The 23,480-nt window shown below is 48.7% G+C and overlaps 1 protein-coding gene across 2 annotated transcripts in view; it reads right to left on the bottom strand.

Annotated features, from left to right (window-relative positions):
• The window catches only part of REC114 (REC114 meiotic recombination protein), a 75,972-nt gene extending 52,748 nt beyond the window's left edge, over positions 1-23,224 (bottom strand). For both annotated transcript variants that reach the window (XM_058665455.1, XM_058665456.1), the window contains exons 1-2: positions 23,025-23,224; positions 6,846-6,935 (exon numbers count right to left, since the gene is read on the bottom strand). In XM_058665455.1, coding sequence (XP_058521438.1) covers positions 6,846-6,935; positions 23,025-23,183 — 249 coding nt within the window. In that variant the 5' untranslated portion in view covers positions 23,184-23,224. The remainder of the gene's footprint in view (positions 1-6,845; positions 6,936-23,024) is intronic.
• Between the last annotated feature and the right edge of the window lie 256 nt (positions 23,225-23,480).

Raw genomic sequence — 23,480 nt, 5'->3', positions numbered from 1 at the left:
TATAACTGTATTAGCAACATAAAATTCCAATAGAAATGAGTTAGAATTCAAATGTGCTTATTCTTTTAATGTGCTGGTTCCGGTCAAATCTAGAAAATACTGCAACTTCATTGTATGGACAGACAAAAAGCTGTTATTTGATGCTCAGGGCAAAACGCTTTCTAAATATGTTATTATTTTATCATATGCACAGTTTAAAACATTGAATACTTGTACAGTAAAGGTTGATTTAGTAAGATCTTTCTTTAAAATGTATTATATTAGCAGAACTAAAACATGAAGATGCAGTTCAGGCACTCAACAAAATCCAACTACTTGGATGTGAGGGCGATCTGGCTGCGATATCTGTCACCCCATTGATCGCCAGTGTTGATTCGGCTGATCTGTCTGGCTAGGCAGGTGTCCCCTACCTCCCTCACCGCTCCATGTGCGCCCCTCCCGAAGCTGCGCGCTCGGTCGAAGAGGACGACCATCCCAGCTAGAGGAGGATCGGTCTTCGGTCAAGGCTATACGAGTAGCTGCGCTCCCCTGCTAGAACCTCCAAACAAAATCCAACTACTCATTATTTAAAATGCAACAAACCACACCAAAGGAAATAATCAACAAAATGAAAAGGCAACCTATGGAAGAAGTCAGAGTATCGGCAAACAATGAATGTGGTAAGAGGCAAACACCCAAAATATATAACAAACTCAACTCAATAACAAAAAAAGAGACAAATAACCTGGAAAAAGCGGGGCCAGCATCCAAGATGAACACAGGTTCATGTCCCGGCTGCTCCACTTCCCATCCAGCTCCCTGCCAACGACCTGGGAAAAGCAGCCGAGGACGGCCCAAGTGCCTGGGCCCCTGAATCCACATGGGGGACCCAGAAGAAGCACCTGGCTCCTGGATTCAGCCTGGCTCAGTCCTTGCAGTTGGAGGCATCTGGGGGAGCAATCTGGAGGACTGAAGATCTCTCTCTCTGTACAACTGACTTCAAAATAAATAAGTAAATCTTAAAAAAAAAAAAGGAGGGAGGGGCAAAGGACCTGAATATTTTTCCAAAAAAAGACCTATCAGTGGCTAACAGATGTCTATGACCTACTGTGCAATGTGGCAACTATAATTAACAATACTGCTTTATAAGCCTGTAATTTACTAAGGCAATACTCCTTAGTGTTTTCATCTTCCCCTTCACACACGCGCACACACAACAGCACCTACATGAGGTGATATGCTGATTAGGTTGATGTCAATAAGCATGTCATATTGTATATCAAAACGTCACCTGTACACTTTAAGCATGTGTGCAGCTTTTGCTGAAAAACAAAGAATCAGAAGCTCAAAGGAAGAACTTCCTCAGTCCTGGAAATTGTGTCTACAAACAGAGCCCATGGAGGACACGAGCTAAGCTCCACGGGGACAGATTCCGTGCTGTCCCCTCACACTGGAAGCAAGGCCGCCCTGCTACTCAGCAACGCCCAGGGAGCAGGGTAGAGGGCATGGGCAGAGCGTACAGGGCACAAAGGAGGAGCGCAAACCTGTCTTCATTTGCAGGTAACGCGCACGGAAAAGACCGCAAGAAATCCACAAAAAGCTATGGGACTGCTGGAAGAATTTAGCAAGCTCCCAGGACACAGGTTCAATACATCAAAGCTGATTGTTTCTGGGCCCAGTGGCGTGGCCTAGCGGCTATAAGTCCTTGCCTTGAATGCCCCGGGATCCCATATGGGCACCGGTTCTAATCCCGGCAGCTCCACTTCCCATCCAGCTCCCTGCTTGTGGCCTGGGAAAGCAGGAGAGGACGGCCCAAGGCATTGGGACCCTGCACCCACGTGGGAGACCTGGAAGAGGTTCCTGGCTTCTGGCTTCAGAACAGCTCAGCTATGGCTGTTGCGGCTCACTTGGGGAGTGAATCATCAGACAGAAGATCTTCCTCTTTGTCTCTCGTCTCTGTATATCTGACTTTGTAATAAAAATAAATAAATCTTTAAAAAAAAAACCAAAGTTGATTGTTTCAACATTTCTATTAGATACTTGTGACTTTTTAAAAAACAAAACAAAAAATACATGAAAGGTTTACGGATAAATTTCGCAAAGTATATGCAAGTTCTAAGCTGTGCAAAAACCACAAAATATTGCTGAGAGCACTTAGATAAACCGAGTGCACGGTGCTCCCAGGGGGTTAGATTCACTACAACATGTTCAATGTGGCCCCAGCAAGCTTTTTTCTTTTAAGGTTAATTTTTATTTGAAAGGCAGATGTGCATAGAGAGACAGAGAAGAAAGAGAGAAGGAGAGATAGAGATCTTTCATCCACTGGTTTACTCCTCACATGGCTGCAACTGCCAGAACCAAGCCACTCCAAAACCAGGAGCGTCTTCCAGGTTTCCCACGCGGGTGCAGGGTCCCAAGGCTTTAGACCGTCCTCGACTGCTTTCCCAGACCACAAGCAGGAGCTGGATGGGAAGTGGAGCAGCTGGGATATGAACTGATGTCACAGCAGTAGGTGGAGGATTAGCCTGTTGAACCACAGCACAAGCCATGCTGGCAAGCTTTTTGTGTGGGACGGCTCACCCTGAAACTCATGTGGAGATACAAATTGCTGAGGAGAGCCAAACCAACTTTGAAAAAGAGCACAGTTGGAGAAGTCACAGTAAAGTAAAAGTCAACAACAGGGCAGATCAATAGACAGGAGACACTGCCCAGTGCCTGTTTAGCAAACTGACTTTCAACAAGCGGGTCCAGGGAGCTCACTGAGGAAAGGCTGTCTCTTCAATAAACGGTGCTGGGATAACTGACAGACATATGCAGAAAGACAAATGCAAACCCAGGAATTTCTTTACAGATTCAAACTCAATTCAATGATTCCAGAAGCAAATTCCCTAAGATCCAGCTCACAGTCCACAATCGAGTCATTTTTATCAACACCACCTTCAGCTGACAGTAAGAGGAGTCTATCCAAAATATTAAAATATTAATAAACATCATTATTAAATAATACTCAGCATTTCACATCAGACCACAGATCAAACTAGACATTTAAATTGTGTAAGAGCTCTGCAAGAAAACAGAATAATTTCTTGGCAACCTGGGGAAGATACAAGTGCAGGAGACATGAACTGTTAGGAGGAAAAATGCAACTGCAAAATTTTAAACTTTTCCAAAAGACACCAGAAGTGGAAAAAAAAAAAAACTTAGCCACAAACTGACATATTTTCAGAACGCATTTTTGATAGAAGAGTTCCACCCAGAATAAAAGCATCTACAATCCAAATACTAGAAGGCAAACAATTCAATTCAAAATGGCTAAAAGCCATGTACACATTCACAACAGTGCATACAAAAGGCAAATAAACACAGGAGGGGCCCGGCGGCGTGGCCTAGCGGCTAAAGTCCTCGCCTTGAACGCCCCGGGATCCCATATGGGCGCCGGTTCTAATCCTGGCAGCTCCACTTCCCATCCAGCTCCCTGCTTGTGGCCTGGGAAAGCAGTCGAGGACGGCCCAATGCATTGGGACCCTGCACCCACGTGGGAGACCTGGAAGAGGTTCCTGGTTCCTGGCTTCGGATCGGCGCGCATCGGCCCGTTGTGGCTCACTTGGGGAGTGAATCATCGGACGGAAGATCTTCCTCTCTGTCTCTCCTCCTCTCTGTACACCTGACTTTGTAATAAAAAATAAATAAATCTTTAAAAAAAATCAAACACAGTAGGAAGATGCCCTGCATAATTAGCCATTAGAAAATACGCATCTTCATTTATTTATTTATTTACTTATTTTGGAGAGTCAGATATACAGAGAGGAGGAGAGACGAGAGGAAGATCTTCCATCCGCTGATTCACTCCTCAAGCAGCCGCAATGGCCGGAGCTGAGCCAAGCCAAAGCCAGGAGCCAGGAGCCAGGAGCCTCTTCAGGGTCTCCTATGTGGGTACAAGGTCCCAAGGCTTTGGGCCATCCTTGACTGCCTTCCCAAGCCACAAGCCAGAGCTGGATGGAAAGCAGGGATGCCGGGATGCAAACTGACACCCATATAGAAAACACACATCTAAGCCAACCTGAGGTTGGACCACATGCCCACTCTGATAGTTTTAGGATTGAAAAGATCGGCGGCAGGTGAGGCCATGCATGGGATGCAGTGGTGCCCATATAAAGAGGGAATTTGTTTCTTTTTTTTTTTTTAAAGATTTATTCATTTTATTACAGCCAGATATACACAGAGGAGGAGAGACAGAGAGGAAGACCTTCCGTCCGATGATTCACTCCCCAAGTGAGCTGCAACGGGTCGATGTGCGCTGATCCGATGCCGGGAACCAGGAACCTCTTCCAGGTCTCCCACACCGGTGCAGGGCCCCAATGCATTGGGCCGTCCTCAACTGCTTTCCCAGGCCACAAGCAGGGAGCTGGATGGGAAGTGGAGCTGCCGGGATTAGAACCGGCGCCCATATGGGATCCCGGGACTTTCAAGGCGAGGACTTTAGCTGCTAGGCCATGCCGCCGGGCCCAAGGGAATTTGTTTCTTACAAACATACACAAACAAACAATCTAACAGTTCCCTTCTTGGACACCCATCATGCAAAAACACTAACATGGGCCTGTCTAAAGGCTTGTATGTTGAACAGTGCTAGGTGTAAGAGCCCCAAAGTTGGACATGCTCCAAACGTCCACCCACGGTTGGATGGATAATCAGTCAGGTGTCTCCAGGTAAGGCACTATTGGTAACACACAGCAGACGTGGACAAAACACAAAAACACGATGCTAGTGGAAGACCAGATACGACAGGCAGTGAAGCAGGCGACGCCTCTCTGTGATGTTCTAGAAAAGACTCAACTGTTCTGAGGTGATGCACACACGAATTGGCTGGATCTCGTCACTCTATCACGTGATACACGCTTCAAGACACTGTGCTGCTCAGAGTGAAGCAAAACCACGTCATCTTGTCTGTCACTTTAAGCAAAATCCCTCCGAGAAATTCATTTTCACACAAGAACAGGTAGGACTACGGTGACAGGTGGTGGCCCCACGGCTGCTGGTCGCTGCAGGTGGGAGAGGAGCTGGGTGCAGACGGGCACAGGGAGGGGTCTGGGTGAGCCGCAATGCTCTGCTTGTCATGAGCAAGAGGTGGGTGGGATGACTGCATGTATCTGTGAGGGCAACAAACTGAACACTCACATCAGTGAGCCTTATCTGACGTCCATCAGACCTCAAGAGAGGTGCCTTTTCAGAAAGATTCCAGGGACAGGCGTTTGACATCCCTCTCCGACTGACTCCTTGCCCCTGACTCCAATTTCCTGCCAACTCAGATCCTTGCAGGGAGTGGTGAAGGCTCAGGTGACTGGGTCCTGGCCATGCACGTGGGAGACATGGCCTGAGCGCCCTGCTCCCCACTGCAGCCCTGCCCTGGCCATCACAGGCACTGGGAGGGTGAACCAGTTCTACTCCAGTCACTCTGATTCCCTTTGCTTTCTGAAGTATAAGTTTAAAAGAACATCTAAAGATTAAGACAACATTAATACTGAAACTACGTATGTACACCAAGTATTTCAAATAAAATGGAATTTAACGATAAACCGGGGCGGGGTGGGGAAGCAATGCTATGGCACAGTGGGTAAAGCACCAGCATCTCATATGGGCACTGGTTTGAGTCTTGGCCGCTCCACTTCCGATCCAGCTCCCTGCTCCTGTGCCTGGGGAAGCAGCAGAGGATGGCCCAAGTTCTTGGACCCTGGGTGGGAGATCCAGAAGAAGCTCCCAGCTTCCCTCTGGCTCAGCCCCAGTGGGTAGAAAATCTGTCTTTCCTTCTCTCTAAGTCTTCCTTTCAAACAAATAAATACTGAAAAAAAGATCAATTTATTTTTATCCAAAAATCTCTTGAACACTAAAAATATGAGAGTTCTTAAAAAAAATTCCCAAAAAAATGATCACAGAAAAACTATGCGTGAATTCCGAATACTCATTCCATCGTGAACTTGAGTCTCAAGTGTAGAGTTAGAGGCGGCTTTGGATTTATCAGGAGGGAGCACACCCTGGAATTAGAGAAACTCAGTTTCTCTCTAGCATTGCGTCACTGTATTTACCCCAAGTGCAGGAATGGGACAGACACTGAGGGAGCTGAGTCAGAGTCGCCGGTCAACAGGGGAGCAGGACGCGACGTGGAGTCCAGGCTGCAGTTCCTGGCTTCTGCTTCTGGCTTGGCCGAACATGGGCGCAGCCAACTGGGGACCAGATCAGTGGATGAAAGCCAGTCATTCATTCTCTCATGCAGTCTCTCTCACACATGTCTTTCAAACACATAAATCTTTTCTTACAGGAATTCTTCACCAGGGGTTAAACACCCATATCAGAACACCAACTCTAGTCCTGGTTGTTCTGCTTTCTACCCAGCTTTCTGCTGATGCGCCTGGGAAAATGGCGGGTGAAAATTCACATGTGTGGGTTCCTGCCACCCATGTGCGGGATCGGATAGAGCCCCTGGCTGCTGCTTTTGGCTGGACCCAGTCCTGGTTGTCACAGCCATTTGAAAAGTGAACCAGCAAATGGAAGATATCTTGCTCTCTGATACTCTGCTTTTTACACAAATAGATAAATTCTTATACCAAAAAAAAAAAAAAAAAAAGAATCCTTGATCACAATGGTTCTCTGTGATCCCTGGATCTACTTGGACTCAGCAAAATCCTCTAGGGTGGCGTCATTCAGGGCACCTGTGTGCCCACCCACCACCACACCAGCACATCTGACAAACTCCAAGCCTGTCCAACCCGACGGCTTCTGCTGAGGCCGGGGAGGCATGAGACCACTAGAGGAACCGGAAGCCAAGAAGGCAGGAAACAGACATTCCTGGTAACTGCTTGCCGCCAACTTACCAGCAGTGTTTGCCCTTGGGAGATGAAGAAGTGACCCGATATTACTATGGTGAGAACAATGGAACCGGATTCTTCACTGGACTCAAAAACCTAGGAGGAGAGAGATGTAAAAATATTTCTGTAATACTCAGAAAGGCATGATGTAGCCATTCAACCTGTCAGCATTTTCTTAGCGCTTCAAGTTTCTCCAGCTACCTAGCTATGCATATATCCACATATATATGAATGTTATAACAGCCAGGCTTTTAAAAATCAAGACCAATATTTTGAAACAAAAATAATACCATGGCCATGTGATGACTTAGAGCCTGTTACACCTTCATGATAAGATGCCCAGACCGGACACTTGAATTGCAACCCTGAGGTCATGCTGTTTTCAAGATTTCCCTAATGGGTAAAATATCAGGCAGACAGCAAATTCCTGGGCCCTGCACCCCTTCCCAGACAACACTATCCAACCCCCAGCCACCTGCCCCACGTGCATCCAGACCCAGAAAGGGTTGACTCCAAGCCTCCCCCAGATAGGCCTGCAGTCCCTCTAAGTATGGCTCTTCCCTTTGCTCACATACCTTAGTCTTCTGCTAACATTAAAAAAAAAAGGAGTAGCAAACTAAGTTCAGAGTTGTGAGTCCTGAGTCCTCTTCTGTCAGTTTGCTAAATCACATATTCTCTCTTACTCTTATTTCCTTTCTGTGAAACAAAGATGAGGCCTCCCAGGGCTGCTGTGGGACTTCAGGGTGCCCATGTCTTCAGCCACATAATTGCATTCTATAACCCTCAGAGCCAGGGCATTCCCTTGTCAATGTCACTTTTTTTTAGAAAAGATTTATTTATTTTATTGGAAAGGCAAATGTACAGAGAAGAGGAGAGACAGAGAGGAAGATCTTCTATCCAATGATTCACTCCCCAAGTGGCCACAACGACTGGTGCTGTGCCAATCCAAAGCCAGGAGCCAGCAACTTCTTTCCAGGTCTCCCACGCGGGTGCAGGGTCCCAAGGATTTGGGCTGTCCTTGACTGCTTTCCCAGGCCACAAGCAGGGAGCTGGATGGGAAGCAGGGCCTCTGGGATTAGAACTGGCGACCACATGGGATCCCGGCATGTTCAAGGCGAGGACCTTAGCATTACACTATCATGCTGGGCCCGTCAATGTCACTCCTGAAGCATGGGGCCACAGGGCTGGCAATGTAGTGCGTGCATTAATCTGCTCCAGGCACACTAGCATCTCTTACTGGAGCACCAGTTTGATCCTGGCTGCCCTACTTCCAATCCAGTACCCTGTTCATGTACCTGGGGAAGCAGTGAAGGATGGCCCAAGTGCTTGGATCCTTGACAATCACGTGGGAGAACCAGATGGAGTTTCTGTCATGGCTTCTGGCTTCAGCCTGGCCTAGGCCTGACCTTTGCAGCCTCTGGAACCAGCAGATAGACTCTCTCTTTCCTCTCTCCACCCCCCACACTTCTTTCATCCCATCTTCCAAATAAACATGGTGCCACGAGCACCCCAAGTCCTCTTGCTAGGGTCTAATCCTTTCCAGGTCTTTCTGACCTCTTGGGCTACAGGCAGAAGTGCAGCATGGGAAGAATTCCATCTGAAACAGTAAAACTTGCTGCAGTGTTGCCTCCTGTGCCGGCAAATCCCATGATCCCATGCTTTTATTGAGCCTAGATGAGAAACTCGGGTTTGTTCCCATTACACGCAGTTGCCTCATTTGCTTGGTCTGTCATTCCAATCTGCTGAGTGATGGTGCGGGATTGGGACGATCCAATGCAGGCCCCAGGGAGGCCGCGATGGATAGGTACAAAGCACTTAGGGGACTTCAATTGAGAGGTGATTTTCATCTCTTTCATGAACACTGGGAGGTTAGCATCCTGCTGAATAAATTACAGACTTGCCTTGATTCGCCAAGTTCCCAGGGTGGAGAACATCTGGCCCCTGGATCATGTAAATCTTGGGAACTCACTCAGCCTGGCCCCACCACAGCCAACGGCAGAGATGGGATTCAAAATTCAATAAGTCTATAGTGGGTTATTTTTCTAAAGATTTATTTTATTTTTATTGGAAGTCAGATATATAGAGGAGGAGAGAAAAAGAGCAAGATCTTCCATCCATTGATTCACTCCCCAAGTAGCTACAAAGGCTGGAGATTAGCCAATCCAAAGCCAGGAGCCAGGAACTTCCTCCAGGTCTCCCACGCGGGTGCAAGCTCCCAAGGCTTTGAGCCGTCCTCAACTGCTTTCCCTGGCCACAAGCAGGGAACTGGATGGGAAGTGGGGCTGATGATATTAGAACCGGTGCCCATATGGGATCCCAGTGCTTGCAAGGTGAGGACTTTAGCCACTGGGCTACTGCGCTGGGCCCAGTAGTGTGTTGTTTTTAAGGTGATAATTTTGCATGGTTCATGTTATAAACATCTAAATGATCCTTGGCAGACAAAAGGTTCTCCACCCCGATCTAAATGAACACACCTTCAACTCAAGCATATCTCTAAGATTTAACTATTTGAAAGACAGAGTGGCAGAGGGAAAGAGAGAGAGAAGAGAGAGAACAGACGAGAGAGATAGGAGGTAGGAAAGAGGGAGACGATGATATTTCATCGGCTGGTTCACCCCGGTCCCCACTCCCAAGACAGCCTCAACAGCCAAGTCCTGGCCAGGCTCAAGGGAGGAGCCAGGAGGTCTCACCCGACCTCATGGCCGGTGGCAGGCCTTGCAAGCAGCAGTTTAGCCTCCAGCAACACGATGCCAGCCCCAATAACTTGCGTGTATTTTTTTAAAGTTGCTGCATTCTATCGAGAAATAACACTCTATCTTATAATTTCGTGGCATTGAGAGCCTCAATGCTATGTTGAAATTCAAGATTCCCTACTGAGTTTTCGTTCATTCCTTTTTAATTCCAAACGTCAGACGTAGATGTCGGGGGCAGGGGAAGGGTGCTATACTGAGCTCCATATTAATTTCTTCCATGGTTGTTATTCTGGGAACTGTTGTGGGGAGTATTTCACAAAGTAAGTGGAGAATGGAACTAAAAGTTTATTTTGGTGCAAAAAACATGGAAAGTCATGCCTAGTTTTACCTAATACATATCTCAGTGAGCTTCTGAGAACTCCTCACAGGACACTGTTTCAGGGGATCATCTCACGTGTCTTGTGGCCACTTGGAATCACTGGACCAGAAGGGTGCTGTGGGTGAAGCACAGCTTTCCTAATCTGCTCCCGTGACTCCTGCAGCACTGGCATTCCACATGGCACCGGTTCGAGTCCCAGCTTCCGTACCCATGTGGGAGATGGAGAAGCTGCTGGCCTCAGACCTGCCTCGTTCCAGCTACTGCAGCCATGTGGAGAGTGAACCAACAGAGCAAAGATCCACCTCTCCCTCTCTCTCTATGTAACTCTGCCTTCCAAATAAATAAATCTTCAGAAAGCAACACATTGGTCAAAAGTATATACAGCAAGCTCAAGGACAACAAAGCCACCACATCGTGGCCAGCAGCGACACAGGGCCTGAGCCAGGGCCCTGGCCACACCTGCCCCAATTTCCAACATCACAGTTTAGTTTTCTTCACATGAACAGAGTCACACAAACAATTATTTTATATCTGGCTTCATGTTTGTTGCACACACATTCATTCTCATCATTACAGAATACCACCCCATGACTATGGTACAACTTGGCACAACTTTTATTCTTAAACTTCTTTTTGTTGGTTAACATTTTCTTTCTCCACATAGGTGTTCTACAATTCACACTGTTCTGAACCTTCTTACGTGTGTCAACCACTAGACAGAAACACTTGAGTCTTAAGACAGCTGAAGTAATAGGCTTGACGTGAAGGACTCTGTGTTGAGCTGGGCTCCATCACAGGGGAGGTACCCCTCCACCTGTGAGACTGGCCTGGGGAAGACAACTGCAACCTGCTTGGTAAGAATGCTCGAACCCCTGGCAAGGCTGTTCCAGCATGACTAAGGGAAAAAATAAACGAGTTTTACCTGGTATAGCAACAAAGGCTTGCAGAGTTAATGACTGGTAATTTTTCATCCCTGAGGTAGCTTTGCATTAACTCAATGTCTTAGCCCACTTTCCTTGAACCCCTCCCACGTGGTGGTTTTTGCCTTCATAAGCCCCACTGTTCTGTGCCTCACGGTTGGAGGTCTCTTGGGCAGGTATCCACTCTCCCCTGCTGGCAATCAATTTTTTCAAATTTTTTTAAAAAGATTTATTTATTTTCATTGGAAAGTCAGATATAGAGAGAGGAGAATAGACAGAGAGGAAGATCTTCTGTCCAATGATTCACTCCCCAAATGGCTGCAACGCCCAGAGCTTTGCCGATCTGAAGCCAGGAGTCAGAACCCTCTTCTGGGTCTCCCAGGTGGGTGCAGGGTCCCAAGACCTTGGGCTGTCCTCAACTGCTTTCCCAGGTCAAAAGCACAGAGCAGGATAGGAAGCAGGACCACCAGGATATGAACCAGCACCCATATGGGATCCTGGTGCGTGCAAAGCAAGCACCTTAGCTGCTAGACTACCATGCTGGGCCAGGATTTTCAGATCTTATCAGGGCATGGAGCTCCTTTGAACTGGCTCACTTGGGTACAACACTATGTCTTGTCATTTTTTAAAAAGATTTTTATTGAAAAGACAGTTCAGATTTTATGGAGAGAAGGAAAGACAGAAAGATATCCTCCTCAATGAGCTGCAACAGCCAGAGCTGAGCCAATTTGAAGCCAGGAGCCAGGAGCTTCTCCAGGCTTCCCACACGGGTGCAGGGTCCCAAGGCTTTGGGCCGTCCTCAGCTGCCTTCCCAGGCCACAAGCAGGGAGCTGGACGGGAAGTGGAGCCTCCAGGACATGAACCGGCACCCATAACGGATCCCGGTGCTTCCCAAGCTATTGAGCTAAATAAACGGCCACTTCTCCAATCCTGTGGTATTATCTCCTACATTGAAATCAGAGATGCCAAACACAGATAGCTCACATCTGTAAAGACTTAGAGATGTAACTTCCTTTATTTGGCACATTGTGAACATTTATTTTCTTGAACCTTTTTTTTTAAAAGATTTATTTTTATGGGAAAGGCAGATTTACAGAGAGAAGGAGAGAAAGGGCATCCATTTGCTGTTCACTCACTGCCCAAATGGCTGCAATGGCTGGTGCTGAGCCCATCTGAGGCTAAGAGCCAAGAGCCTCTTCCAGGTCTCCCACGTGGGTGCAGGGATCCAAAGCTTTAGGCCATTCTCTGCGGCTGCTTTCCCGGGCCACAAGCACAGAACTGAATGGGATGTGGAACAGCCAGGACACCAACCTTAGCTAGAAGCTCGAATGGAAGTGGGAGCAGCAGGAACTTGAAACAGAGTCCATATGGGATGTTGCTGTCTCAGGCGAAAGCTTAATTCACTACACTACTACACTCATATCTTACCCAGTTCTCACTACACTCTTATACCTTTGATTATGCTTCAAATTTTTGACAATAAAAGCATGTTTCTGGGATGCCTGCATTAACATAATGTGTCCAAGTAAAAGAAAACTGTTGTCACAGCCAAATCCTCCAGTATTTTTGCCCTTGGGCTACCCTAGAAACAGTGTAAGTGGATCCCTATCTGCCGCTGTAGTTTGTTACACAGCAACACACCAAGAGGGCCGTCCTGAGCCTGCTCATCCTAAGGTTTAGACAGATACTGTCTTCAAACTGTGTGCATTTGAATCTAAGACGGTGCAAAAAAAGTGGAAAAAAATAGAAATATTTACCCTCAGGTGAATCAGGCTTTATGTTTGAAATACTGTTCAGATGGGGATGGACTGGATTATGTATGTAAGGTTTAGTTTTCTGCTCTTAAGACCACCATCCAAAAGTGTTTACAGATTTATGCACCCTGGTCTAAATATTGATTCATGCATTACCAAATGTGAAAGCTGTGTAACACCGCTGAGGGGCCATCAGCTGGGTCCCAACCGGCTCCTGGCAGTAGAGTGCACGATACTAATGAAACTATTCCTGCTGTATACCGCTCACCGGACTGTGAAGTACAGCATTTCTGATGTCTCACAGAAATGGAAATTGCTGGCCTGATGTGGTAGCCTAGTGGCTAAAGTCCTCGCCTTGTATGCACCAGGATCCCATATGGGCGCCGGTTCATGCCCTGGCTGCTCCACTTCCTTTCCAGCTCTCTGGCTGGCCCAGAGCCTTGGGATCCTGCACCCACGTGGGAAACCTGGAAGAAGCTCCTTGCTCCCGGCTTCAGAGAGACTCTGCTTCTGCCGCTGCAGCCACCTGGGGAGTGAATCAGAGGACAGACATCATTCTCTCTGTAAATATGACTTTCCAATAAAATAAACAAAATATTTATTAAAAAAAATGAAATGGAAATTGCTAACAGTGAAGAAGAAAGCATGGAGACCCAGCAGGGTTCTTCTAGAAGTCTGCAGAAAAACAGAATTAATTTAAAATCCAGGTATAGTTTCTTTCTTAATATACATGCTCCGGAACTTCCTGTAGACCTTGATATGGACAACTGACGCAGTAATTCAGACGCCACTTGGTACCCCCACATCTCATGCAGAAGTGCCCAAGTCCCAGCTCCCAAGCCCAGCTTCCTGCTAATGCACACCCCTGGAGGTCGCAGTGATGGTGCCAGTCCTCGGGTTCCTGGTACCAGGATAGGAGACGGGACTGAGCTCCTGGCTTCCTGCTCCAGGCTGGACAGGTCCCAGCTGCTGCAGGCATTTGGGGTGCGAATCAGATAAGAACTCTGCCTGCCTACTTCTCTCTCTGCCTCTAACAAAATGAAAACCATTTTTTAGAACAAAAATCACTAACTATAATGAGGGGTGCACTTGTCTCGTGCCCCGTCACCACCCCCACAGGCATATTCGAGCTCAGAATGAGTGCCAGGACCTAAATGGTATTTCCAAACCAAAGTTAAGGAAGCACCTTTACCAGGTCTCCTGCTGCTTGCTCAGCCTACCTGGCTGGCTTTCCGCGGGGGGCACCCGTTCACCCCAGGGCGGAGCTCACACTCATGTCTGGGAACACATTCTCAAAGGGGATGGATTTTCATGCCCTTAGGTCTTCTTCTAAACTGAAGCTTTCGGGCTCCTGAAATCACCAGGCTGAAAAAGTCCACCCTGTGTCTGTCCAAAGTCTAGATCATGTTAAGCAAACAAGCCTGGGCCTCTCCAAAACCTACGTTAGTCATATGATAAAATTAAGCTCTGTTTATTAAAGAAAGAGAACAGAGATGGATTCCAAGCTGGAAATATGTATTTATAAACGGGTGCTTTGGAATAAGTAATGGTTTTGTCACAAGGGAAAAAAAGTTAACACATCAGGTATAGAGTTCTTTTTCAGCAGCCTTTTCAACCTACCATGTTTAGGACAGGTAATCACCTGTGGGAACAGAGCTCAAGGCTGGCACTGTGGTGCAGTGGGTTCAGCTGCAGCCTGCAATGTGGGACTCTCATATGAGCACCAGTTTGAGTCCTGGCTACTCTACCTCTGAGCCAGTTCCCTGCTAAAGAACCTGGGACAGGAGCAGAGGGCGGCCCAAATGCCTGGGCCCCTGCCACCCACTTGGGAGACCGGAAGGGAGTTCTGGTCTCCTGGCTTCAGCCTGGTTTAGCCCTGGCCACCACAGGAGAGAACCACCCTATGTCTGTCTGTCTCTCTCTCTCTCTCTCTCTCTCTCTCTCTCTCTCTCTCTCACACACACACACACACACACAGAGCCTGTCACTTGTCACCCACTAGGGGACATGCTCTCAGAGAAGCCAAGAGCTACAGCACCTGGCCAAGGAAAAGAGTCAGATGAGCCTTGCACAGGCTCTCCAAGATTCTGCTCATGACATCTGCCACTCCGGCTCACAGCTCACTGGCTGACTGGTCCATCTGACACCCTTTGCCTCAGGAGGCCAGAGATTGGCAGACTTCACACTCACAGCTTCTGCTTTACAAAACACGTCACCAGGGATTGGGGCTTTGATTGGGGTCAAACCCTGCTGTGCCACCTAGAAATGTACACCCGAGGTCTTCACCCATGAGATAAAAGTCATGATAACCACGTTCTAGAATCATCAGAAAGGTCAAAAGGGAGATGAGACCAGCCATTAGCAGATTGCCTGGCCTTGGCAGCATCTGCCAAGCTCTGTCCCGGGTAATGACATATATAGTAATTGTGCACTAAATACTGGTGGCTTTTATTGCTGCTATGATTAGAAAAGGCCTTTGGAGTCCAGCACGGACTCAGGAGTAATCCTTCATTTCTTAACAGTTCCCAGATTCAGGAGAGGAAAAAAAAAAAAACAAAGGCAAGCAAGCAAGCACGTGGAGAACTGCCAGTTTTGCCAGTTGCCCTTCCGGCCTCGCCTTCTCTTGCTGTATGGTAACAGAACTCTCGACTTCCAGCTGGAGAGTCGAGCTGATGGAATGCTGAGCGGGTAGCCAGGGGTCTGTGTGCCAGGGACTGTGCTGTGCCAGGGACTGTGCTGTGCCAGGCAAATCCTCATGAGAAGCAGCAGCTGTGCACTCTGCCTGTTGCCCATGAGCCACCGGGAATGCCGCTTCCATCCGACTCTGAGCTCAGGGCTGTGTGCCTGGGTTCCCAGTGCCAGAGTGTGCCTCCAGGAATGCCGCTTCCATCCGACTCTGAGCCCAGGGCTGTGTGCCTGGCTTCCCAGTGCCGGGGTGTGCCTCCAGGAATGCCGCTTCCATCCGACTCTGAGCTCAGGGCTGTGTGCCTGGGTTCCCGGTGCCGGGGTGTGCCTCCAGGAATGCCGCTTCCATCCGACTCTGAGGCTCAGGGCTGTGTGCCTGGGTTCCCGGTGCCGGGGTGTGCCTCCAGGAATGCCGCTTCCATCCGACTCTGAGGCTCAGGGCTGTGTGCCTGGGTTCCCGGTGCCGGGGTGTGCTGCTGGTTCTGCACTGCAGCATGGCCTGGGTTCTGGGTGCTGGTGTGCTGGGTGTGCCTATGACTCTGCGCTGCAGTGTGGCAAAGGCGTCCACCTGCACCCACTGTTATTCTGCCCTTCCTGTCACTCCAAGCTGTTCTGAACTCTTGATACATAACACAGGTCAAAGCAAACACACTACATGATGCAAGGCCAACTAGTGACCAGCCCCAGCTTCCAGGAGAAGCGGCCAGGACACAGTGCAAGGAGGGCTGGCCTGAGGAAGGGCCGAGTCACAGAATCAGCTCTTCCTTTTCTCTGGCGACCTCTGGCAGGCCACTTAACCCCCCAGTCGTACCTTTCAGCTTCTGGTCTATAACATGATAACAAGACCCACCAAAGCTGTGAGGACTAAATGGCCAGCAGTTCATCAAAGTATGTTATGAACTGTGAGGCCTCTGATGAATCGGTCCTCTGTCAGGTGTCTGTACCTCACACCCTTCCGCACACTAGGCCTTGGAGCGCACATGTGAGTCAGCTGGAGGGCCGGCATCCGGCCTGGCAGTCCCAATACTGCAGTGCCCGACTTTAAGCGCCCACTCTGCTCTGCACCCCAGCTTCCTGATAACGCGCACCCCAGCAGGCGGCAGTGGTGACTCAGTACTTGCCCCTACTGCGTGGGAAGCCTGGACCGAGTGGCTCCTGACCCTGCGCAGCTCACTACATGTGTCTGGGGGAGTGAAGGCACAGATGGGAGCTCACATGACTCCCAAACTGAACTCAAGGTACTTTTTTTTTTTTTTTTTTTTGAGGAGTGGTCAGCCAGGGATCCACCCCAGCCAGGGGTGCACTCGAGGAGGCCTAGTGCAGGAACCGGAAGACTACGCTTTCTTTTTTTTTCCTTTTGTTACTCCTTTCTTTTAAACTTTTAATTTATTTCAATGATTTTTTTTTGCATAGTTAATTAGGGTGATAAGGGTCAAGGGCTACAGAGAGGTGGGTGAGACCATTATTTCCACATTCTCTTTTTTTTCCCTTCCTGTGTCTTCCCTCCAAGCCCTATGCCGACCCTGAGGAAGCTGGCCTCGGCCTCGGGGCCTTCCCATCCTGCAGTCCTGTGCCTGTGGGCCCCAGCAGTGGCACACTCAGCATCTCCAGCACTCAGCTGGACCCTAAGTACACCGGAGACTACTTCATCTTGTTCAATCAACAATCTGAAGTTGGGGAGGAAAAAAGATAGATCTGAACCCAAAGACCCACTTCAGCCCAGACAGAGTACCAGGATCCAAACTCCCTCTCCTGCCCAGAATAAGTAAGAAGCTGTACCACCCGCAGCCGGGATGCTGGGTGCTGAGGACAAGCAGCAGGTGAACCTTACCGTTTGCCCTGGGCTCCTGCCGGGAGGGCTTCCAGGCAGAGGTGAGGGGGAAACCCAGGCAAGGCCTGGCAATGCCGACTCGAACCCCTGTGACAGAGTCGCTAGGCCAGGAGATCATCAAAGCTGAAACAAATTTCACAGGACACAAGGGCAGAGAAGGGAGAACTGCCCAGAAGAGAACTCCAGACACTCCGGGAGCCCAGCCCTGGCCTGAGGAGGCCGGCAAAGACCCAGCTGTGAGGATTTAAGGCAACAACCCTGCAGGGGCTGCCATGCGGCAGGCAATCAGCCCTCGCCGCCGTTCACCAGGCAGTGGGTGGAGAACTCCCAAGGCTCTGCCTGTCCTTCGTTCAGGGGAGAATATGGAGCTCTGGGGCCACCTGACACAGTCACCAAAGCCAGAGACCTGAGAGCATCCCATTGGTTCCAAGGCACCGGTCTCAGAAAGATCTTCAAGAATATCGGCAGGGAAACAAAAATAGCCTGCACCTGAGAGGTAAGATTCACAGCATCAGGAGTTCAGACCAAAAGAAAAAAAAAAATAGCAAGCATGCCAAGAAGAGCTGCCATGTGACTGTTTTTACAAATCAATGTTCCTCCAAGATCAAAATGCAACTTTGTTATCATTTGCACTGTGTGTGTTAATTTCAAAATCCTTTATCCACTTAACGGACGCACTCTCTCCTCCCCTGACACAGCAACTTTTCCACGGCAAACAATGCAAGCTAAAAGCACAAGTTTCAGGAACAGGAAAACCAGGACCTGGTTCTGTTTCCACAAGAAGAAAGTACCGGAAAAACTCTGAGCTTCTCTGAGTCTCAGCCCACTCATGTATAAGATGACGGCCTGGCACAGTGGCTCAACAGATAAATACTTGCCTTGCCTTGCATGTGCCAGGATCCCATACAGGTGCCAGTTCATGTCCCGGTACCCCTCTTCCCCTCCAGCTCCCTGCCTGTGGCCTGGAAAGAAGCTGTGGGCTCTTGGTTTTGGATCAGTTTGACTCTGGCTACTGCAGCCACTCGGAGAGTGAGCCAGTGGATGCTAGATCTTTCTGTATCTCCTTCTCTCTGTAAATCTGATCTGCCTTTCCAATCAAAATAAATAAATCTTAAAAAAAAAAATAGACCAAAGCCAACACTTAACACATAAACAAAGCTACCCTATCACAAAGAGCACATTCCCTTAAGTGACCACAGTATGTGGTCAGTCTGACCTTCATGAACCACCCAGTCACCCACCTGCTGCCAGGTTGCTGTGTTGGCACCAGGAACGCAAAAGGGAATTCAGTACTCAGTCTACAGTCAACGAGTTAAAGCGCAAACTCCATACTCCATTTCTTCATTTTTAAGGAGGGCAATTCTTCAAATTCCTCCAATAAAAAGTAAAGGATGAGGTCTTTTTCCTCCCTTTCCAACCAACTGAAGGAATCGGTGTCGGATTCAACCAATTAGGGGATGGCTGAGAAGTACTTTGAATTTGAAAAACATGGTGAAATTTTAAATTAAAAGCAACCTGCAATTAACATCATCTTTGAAAATTATTCTCAAATTAGTAGACTAAAATTAAGTCAGACACAAAAATACATAAAATGGACCAATCTGCTATGATGATAATCTTTTCAGAAAGACTGGGCCAACAGATGCAAGGAGCTAAAATCAAGTTCAACTTTGTATTTCATTTGCTCATTCCATTTAAATGACAGATGGCTTAAATATTAACCCTATTAATAAAATGTTTACATATTCATTAGGGATCTGACTTCCTTGTTGCTTAACTCCAAACATTCACTTCACATATGTCACTCCATGGCTGTCCATTTCATGTCAGGCATTATGAAAGCGGCTCAGCTTTCAGTCAATGAAACCAGTGTCACCTGGGAGCTCGTAAGAACTGCCGGTTCTCAGGCCTGGTGCAGTAGCCTAGTGGCTGAATCCTCATCTTGCATGCACCAGGATCCCATATGGGTGCTGGTTCATATCCCAGCTGCTCCACTTCCTTTCCAGCTCCCTGCTTGTGACCTGGGAAAGCAGTCAAAGATGGCCCAATGCCACCCACCCACGTGGGAGACCCTGAAGAAGCTCCTGGCTTCGGATCAGCTCATCTCTAGCCATTGCAGCTACCTGGGGAGTGAACCAAGGGACAAATGATCTTTCTCTCTGTCTCTCCTTCCCTCTGTATATTTGCTTTCCCAATAAAAATAAATAAATAAAAAACAACAAACAAACAAAACCCCATCAGAACTACAGGTTCTCACCTCACTGCCAGACCTGTCCCCAGTCAGTCAGCGCCTGCCTCTTTACCAGCCAGGGCCAGATACCAGACAAGGGCCGTGCATATGACCGTCCAAGCAACAACTCTGCATTCTCCCGGAACTACACACACACACACACACACACACACACACACACACTTTTTTCCTTTTACTGTTACAAAACCTTATTTGCTTCGAAAATGCGGCTAATTTCTCTCCATGGTGACTTTTAAAAAAGGATTTTATAATCTTAAAAATATCCCTTTAAAATAAAGAGATTTATTTCATTTTGCTTGAAAGCCAGAGTTCTAGAGAGGGAGAGAGACAGACATAGAGAAAGAGATCTTCCATCTGTTGATTCACTCCCCAAATGAGTGCAAAGGCTGGAGCTGAACTAGTCTCAAGCCAGGAGCTTCTTCCAGGTCTCCCATATGGGTATAGGAACCCAAAGGCTTGAGCCATCCTCTGCTGCTTCCCCAGGACATTAGCAGAGAGCTGGATTTGAAGTGAGGCAGTCAGGACTTGAACTGGCACCCAAATCAGATGAAAGCACTGCAGGTAGAGGATTAGTGTGCGATACCACCACGGCAGTGATTTTTTTTTTTTTTAAGATTTATTTATCTTTATTGGAGAGTCAGATATACAGAGAGGAGGTACGATAAAGACCTTCCATCTACTAATTCAGTCCCCACATAGCCACAATAGCAGAGCTAAGCCAACCCGAAGCCAGGAGCCCAGAGCTTCTTCTGGGTCTCCCATGCGGCCCAAGGCTTTGGGCCATCCTCGACTGCTTTCCAGGCTACAGGCAGGGAGCTGGATGGGAAGCGGGGCCTTGGACACATGAAGTGGCACCTATATGGGATCCTGGCACATGTAAGGAGATGACTTTAGCTGCTAGGCTACTGTACTGGCCTGGCATTGACTTTTAATAAAAAAAGAATCCCAGGTCAGGAGTTATGGAACAGCAAGTTCAGCCGCCTCCTGTGGATTCTGGCTGCTCCACTGTGACTCAGCTCCCGCTGACACATAGGAGGACACTGGAGGATGGTCTGAGTACGTGATCCCTGTCACTCATGTGGGAGACCTAGATGGAGTCCCAGGCTCCTGGATTTGGCCTGGCCCAGCCTTTGCTGTTGCAGCCATTTGGGAAGTGAACCAGCAAGTGGAAGCGCTCTCTCTCTCTCTCTCTCTCCCTCACTCTCTGTAAGTCTGCCTTTCAAATAAATAACATTCAGGGAAGTGACTCTTATCAGGACTCGTGTATTTAGATATTCTATATGTAATGATCTTGACCTTGCCCCTCAACCAGGGGGACTTCAACTCTGAGAAGCCTCGCTGGACTAGTCAGTTTTGGTTTTTTTTTCCTCAAGCTGACATTTTGTCCTTGTGTGTAGCCACTGTGACGCACTTCTTCCCTATAATTAAACAATGTTGAAAAGTACCAGGAAAAGAGATCCTCCCCACAGCTTAAGAAAATATATATATTAAAAAATGAAAACACCTCAAAATAGTTTCAACCAAGGTTGAATGTGAAAGTTCCCCAGAAAAAAATGAAACAGAACCACTTAATCCTCCACATATTTCTAGGCTAGGCCTAATACACACACACAGGCACACACACACACACACACACACTCTCTGCAGGCACCACCAATCTTGAAATAAGAAATGCACAGAGGAGTTAAGAGAGGGTTCATCCATAATTATTATTATTGTACAATAGTCACAATTCCCCTAAAATAGAACAAGTTCTGTTTTTCACTTTCAATTTCCAAAAAAAAAAAAAAAGAGAGAGAGAGAGAGAGACGAAGGTCCCCAAACTATTCCCAGCAGGTAGGATGGCTGGGCAGAGAGCGAAAGGAAAGCGCAAGTGCTCCATTTTCAACGGCACCGCCAGAGCCCGGCTTGGCTCTTGTCACTGCGGCCGTGGGCTCCGTGCCAGACCAAACCAGCATTTGAAAACTGCTCCGGAGCACCAATCCTTACAAGTGATTATGAAGAGCTTAGCAGCCTGAGGGGGGGCATTCTAACAAGGTCAACACCTCAGAGTTGGGGGATGAGAACCAGGAGTTAGCCACACTGCGGCTGAGCTCCTGCACCTGCTGCAGGCATCTTAGGAAAGAGTTTAACATGGGGGGGAGGGGGACTTGTGGGCTCCACACCTGAAGAGGTCTTCAAATACCGCTCCCCACCCCCAGCTTTTGCTAAGATCCAGTTCTAGATCAGTCACTTTGCACTGACCTCTTTCTTCAGTCAATTTTGGCATTTTCAGCCTTCATCCTCGCTCAGGATACAGGCTTCAGGAGAGCACTGAGTAGGCATGGCATGGCCTTTTCTTGCTGCTAGATCCACACCGATTTCAAAGCATTGAGGAGCGCCCCCCCCCCCCTTCTAGTATTCTAAACTGGGATGAGGGAGGCCATTGCCATCCCATCCTTCCTCACTCAGAGCACAGGTTCTCAGAAGCACAGACCACATACACTGTCAGTCCCTCCAGCCCACTCCCATTATTAAACTTTTAAGACCATGCCACTGAGTTCAAGGTTCCTTCCCACCTTCCCAGGCTCCTTGACCCCTCCAGCCTGGAGCCGCCCGTGAGCCCACACTGGTATCCCAACTACCTCTTCAACGTCTCCATCCACACGCTCCCTTGACATGTTAAAGTTGGCGTCTGTCACCTCAACATTCCTCTTCCAGGGTTCTCCACTCACCAACCATCCAGCTGCTTCAGGCAGCAAACCAAAGCCAATCTCCAAATTCCTTCTCCTTCTGCCTGGACCAGCATCCCCTCCTGCCTCCCACGCCAAGACGGCTTTCCCAGCGGCCTTCAGGAATTCACCCCATCTCCCTCAGATCTTTCCCATTAAAATGCCCCTCCCTCCCTGACACACCCTCTTTTCCGGCTATCACACCCTATTTTTGTGAAGCACCAGTCTCACTGGCTTTGCCACACGCTAAGGTTCTTGCATGTGTGTGACCAACGCACATTCTGTGTCCTCTACTTGGGATACTCCTGCCTCTGCAGCGCCCCCCAAATTCACAAACATGCAGGCAGACATGTGTGTGCACAATCCAAAAACGTCCACATGGAATAGTCAAGCTGGACCTGAGGCAACTATGAACGCATTCTACCAGGGCTAAACAATTATAACAGCAAGCCCTAAAGCAACTCAACACCGACCAGTGTGACCCAGGGCAACTGGCAGCAAAGGTAGTAACTTAGTGCTCAGAACAATCCTATGCAGTTAAGTACCACTGATAAGCTGTTAGAGGTGTTAAGTCATCTAGCCAAGATGGTAGAAAGTCAGCCTCAAGGCTAAGATGCAAACAGGGTCGAGTGGGATGCCTGGCTGCTTGGTTCTGGAAGATTCTGCAGTTCAATGGCTATGTACTCTGGGGAGACACTGTTTCAGTCCTCGCTCCCTTATACCCCTAGCGCCTGGAGTGGAGTCCAGCACACACTCAATGACTAAAACTCCAGAATGCAACGTCTCCTGTCCAGTTCCGTGACCACACACGTGCTTCTGTCTATATCTACATGTCTTACGCCAGCTGCGGGTCTGACTTCCTTCCTTGGAAGCCTCTTTTTGGTCTGTCTCTGTCCCATGTGGCTCCCTGCCTGCCCGCCGCGATGGGAGCACTAGCTGCCCTCCCTCCCTCAGGCCTCACCTTCCAAGAGCGGGAGGAACCCGGCCGGTTCCCCTGGCCCGGCGCAGGAGGTTCACCGTCACCCAATGGCATGAAGCGGCCGTAGCGCTGCAGAGGCCACTGCGTCGCGTCTGTCCCAGACAGCCCGAGGCTGGTGCTTGCTTTTGCAGCCTCCGCCATTGCTCCCAAACCCTCCACGTGCGGCCCCAGGGAGGAACCGGGCCCAGCTGCGTTCTAACCAATCAGGGCGCCCGGTGACGCAAGGCCCGCCCTTCGCCTCGCCCTGGGAACCAATGAGCGGACCCGAGGCCCAGGCTCTTGCTGCCCTTGCTTCCTGAGGTGGAGCCTGGCTTCCCGCCCACAGCGGCTCTCACTAGGAACAGGCCCCGGCCTGGCTTGGTGCCCTGAATGTGACACACACGAGGACAAGATGGCTTTCCTTGGGTGGCTTTTGGGACGATGATGAAGACGGGATCC

The sequence above is a fragment of the Ochotona princeps genome, chromosome 6, assembly GCF_030435755.1.
Source record: "Ochotona princeps isolate mOchPri1 chromosome 6, mOchPri1.hap1, whole genome shotgun sequence".
Taxonomy (NCBI): Eukaryota; Metazoa; Chordata; class Mammalia; order Lagomorpha; family Ochotonidae; genus Ochotona; species Ochotona princeps.
Note: the sequence above shows the minus strand (reverse complement) of the source record. Positions and strands in the feature narration are given on the sequence as shown.